Source organism: Bison bison, unplaced genomic scaffold, assembly GCF_000754665.1.
Source record: "Bison bison bison isolate TAMUID 2011002044 unplaced genomic scaffold, Bison_UMD1.0 scf7180017864338, whole genome shotgun sequence".
In the NCBI taxonomy this organism is placed as follows: Eukaryota; Metazoa; Chordata; class Mammalia; order Artiodactyla; family Bovidae; genus Bison; species Bison bison.
The window spans coordinates 3,088,603-3,092,224 of NW_011494910.1; the positions used below are offsets into that span (position 1 = coordinate 3,088,603).

Consider the following 3,622-nt stretch of genomic DNA (forward strand, 5'->3'; position numbering starts at 1 on the left):
GCTGATGCCTCTCCCTTCAGACCTGCAGCTTGGTCCTCTTGGTGGAGACCCCCAGCCAGAGTCCAGCACCTTCTCCCCCACAGACAGTGGGAAGGACCTCGGGCAGCTGTCCCCAGGCGTGCAGTACCGGCGGCAGAACCAACGCCGCTTCTCCATGGAGGTGAGGGGCTCCAGGCTCTATGCTATGGACGTGATAAGAGACACATCCACAAGTGTGTATGCCCAGGAAGGTGGTTGCCTCGGAGCCAGACTTCAGGGGTTCAAAACCCAGCTCTGCTATTGATTAGATCTGTAACTTCGAGCAGGTTACTCAGCCTCTGCCTACCAGTCTCCTTATGTTAAAATGATCATGATGAAGATGAAATGAGTTAATATATGCCACGTGCTCAGAACATTCCTGGTACACAGCAAGGGCTAGACAATTTGACTACTGTTCTTATGACCCATATCCATGTGCCCAAATGTATGAAAAGCAGGCTTACAGAAGCACAGTGTCTACAGGAATCTCATGCTACAGATGGTGACTCTGAGGCCCAGAGAGGGCAAGGGACCTCCTGAGGTCACCCGGCACCACCTGGATGTTCACGTTTGCCTCTGAGCACAACTTTGAAGAAATCCCCACCCATGATTCAATCCTGCTAGGACTGTTCACAGGGAAAGTGAGACCCACGATGGGAGATGCAGGCCCCACAAGCCCTGTCTACCTGGGAGCAAACTCGGACACCTTGTCTCATCCTGGCCCCTGTAGGACATCAGTAAGAGGCTCTCTCTGCCCATGGACATCCGCTTGCCCCAGGAATTCCTACAGAAGCTGCAGCTGGAGAGCCCAGACCTACCCAAACCGCTCACCCGAATGTCCCGCCGCGCCTCCCTGGTGAGTCCTAAGAGGGTCAGAGTTCACCAGAATGGCCACCCACTCCCGTGCATGGCCCGGGTTTAGCCTGTCCCAGTTGAGGCCTGCAGCGGTTTCCAGGGAGGTTTCTGGGCCTCTGGCGCCACCTGCTGGCCAGAGAGGATTCCCACAGCGGATCCTCCTTTGTCAATCTCCATTCCCTAGAAGCGACTTAGCAGCAGCAGCAGCAGTTGGGTCCCACCAGTGATGAAGCCCACTCTGGGTTCCAGAGTCTTCACTGAGATGAGATCAGTAAGCCAGCTGGCACGTGTTTCTGAGCTTTGGCCTGTCAGATTTCCTTGGGGAATCGTATAAAACACAGATTCTGATCCCCCATCCATATGCCTACAGAATCAGACTCTGGGTGGTGGGGCCCGGGAATCCGTACTTTTAAGGGTTGTAGTGCAAGGAGATCCAACAATCCATCCTAAAGGAGGTCAGTCCTGGGTGTTTATTGGAAGGACTGATGTTGAAGCTGAAACTCCAATACTTTGGCCACCTGATGCAAAAAACTGACTCATTTGAAAAGACCCTGATGCTGGGAAAGATTGGGGGCAGGAGAAGAAGGGGACGACAAAGGATGAGATGGTTGGATGGCATCACCGACTCAACAGACACGGGTTTGGGTGGACTCTGGGAGTTGGTGGTGGACAGGGAAGCCTGGAGTGCTGTGGTTCATGGGGTCTCAAAGAGTCGGACACAACTGAGCAACTGAACTGAACTGAACTGGAGTGCTGAGCGAGAGCAAGTGTGCCGATGGGAGGCTGTAGGGAAGTGGGTTCTGAACTGGACACTCAAGGTGCCGTGTCAAAAAGGCACAGTTCCTGTCCTTGAGAGGCTTCTGAGCAGGATGGAGACAGGTGATGAGGGCGTGGGGCAATCCCAGGCCTGCACCCCGGGCTCTGGCCCCTGCACTGCCATGGGAGAAAGAAACTCCCTCCCAGGGACAGAGAGAAGAGGGGGAGAAACGACTGGCACTGCCCTCCCCCTGCTCGCCCCCGACCCACAGGGTCTCGTTCCCTTCCCACCTGGAGCCCGGGGCGGGGCGATCGACCGTATGCGGGGGCCTTCAGGCTCACAGATGCTCTGTCTCTCTTTCAGTCAGATATCGGCTTTGGGAAACTGGAAACATACGTGAAACTGGACAAACTGGGGGAGGTAAGAGGCCAGGTTTCCAGGCAGGATGGTGAGGAGGAGAAAGGGGTCTCCCCAGCCTCCCCTGGTCTGCACTCACACGCCCCTGCCCACAGCTCCTGCCATCCACACTCTTGGCCATGCAGTCTTGCCCAGCCTTTGGCAGGTATTAAGGTGGGCCCAGGTCCTGGAGGAGGCCCTGAGGCCCTGAGGATGGAGTGGCTGATGGACTCTGGGGCAGAATGCAGTCTTTTTATTCTGCAAGTATTTCATGCCTAGGATCACGTCCCAGCTCCACTGTTGGCTAGCTGTGTGGCCTGGGGTGAGCTCTGGAGTGATCTCCCCCTGTGCCTTGATTTCCCCCTCTGTTACTGGAGGTGGTAACTCTTCTACCTCATAGGGCGCTGTGTCCCTAGAATAAGCTTTTATGCTGTGTATTTGCTGGCTATTTCTGTTATCACTGCACTGGCCTTTGTGTTCCAGGCTGGGGGTGGGCAATGGTTTACAGAGAGGAGGAGGGTGTAGCCCTGTCCTTCTAGGAAGCCAGAGGAGACCTGCATGTAAACATCAACAGAATATAAGGAAGAACAAAAGTAATGCTATAATAGAGGGGCACCTCGCCTGCTGGCAGCTTACAGGAGAGACATTCCTTCTGACTGGGGAGGAGTTAAGGACAGCTTCACAGAGAAGCAGGCTTTGGAGGAATGGGAACTTCAGTGAAGGGTACGGGGTAGGGAGGGTAGGCAGGGCGTGCATGCCAAGTCACTTCAGTCATGTCCGCCTCTTTGAGACCCCTTGGACTGTAGCCCACCAGGCTCCTCTGTCCGTGGGATTTCCCAGGCAGGAATACTGGAGTGGGTTGCCATTTCCTCCTCCAGTTGGCAGGGCAGTCTGGCCCACGTCACAGCCCGGGCAGAGGCACAGAGAGGAGGGCGCTGGACAGAGGAGAGCTGGCCCTGAGTGCGGTTCTTGCTCCCAGGGAACCTATGCCACAGTCTTCAAGGGGCGCAGCAAACTGACAGAGAACCTCGTGGCCCTGAAGGAGATCCGGCTGGAGCACGAGGAGGGGGCGCCCTGCACTGCCATCCGCGAGGGTGCGCACCCCAGGGTCCTTCAGGCTTGGGGCCCCGGGGGGGTCCTGAGCCTGGGGGCAGCTAGGGGCCAGGAGACACGGCTGGGGTGGGGACCCCCGAGGCTGATCCCAGGAAGAGGGGTGAGGGGCACGTGGGGCTCAGGCACGCCTGTTGCCCGTAGTGTCTCTCCTGCGGAACCTGAAACACGCCAACATCGTGACCCTGCACGACCTCGTGCACACGGAGCGCTCCCTCACCCTGGTGTTTGAGTACCTGGTGAGTGGGCATGGGGCCGGGGCGGGGGTGGAGGGGGCCCGGGCCTCGTTCTCAGAGGCTCCCAGCAGGAATGGCCAAGGGCCCAGGCTTAGGGGTGGCTCGGAGCCGGGGCCTGTCCCACTCCTGGGCTGGGCCCCACCTCCGGGAGCGCTTCTGGCCAGGGTTCGGGTCAGGCTGGGGCTGAGCCAGGCCCCGTGTTCCAGGACCGTGACCTGAAGCAGTATCTGGACCACTGTGGAAACCTCAT

General features: G+C 57.7%; 1 protein-coding gene across 1 annotated transcript in view; it reads left to right on the forward strand.

Annotated features, from left to right (window-relative positions):
• The window catches only part of CDK18 (cyclin-dependent kinase 18), a 10,016-nt gene that overhangs the window by 296 nt on the left and 6,098 nt on the right, over window positions 1–3,622 (forward strand). The window contains exons 2-7 of the mRNA XM_010854169.1: window positions 21–160; window positions 749–874; window positions 1,994–2,050; window positions 3,006–3,120; window positions 3,281–3,375; window positions 3,579–3,622. Of these exons, the coding sequence (XP_010852471.1) occupies window positions 21–160; window positions 749–874; window positions 1,994–2,050; window positions 3,006–3,120; window positions 3,281–3,375; window positions 3,579–3,622 (577 nt within the window). The remainder of the gene's footprint in view (window positions 1–20; window positions 161–748; window positions 875–1,993; window positions 2,051–3,005; window positions 3,121–3,280; window positions 3,376–3,578) is intronic.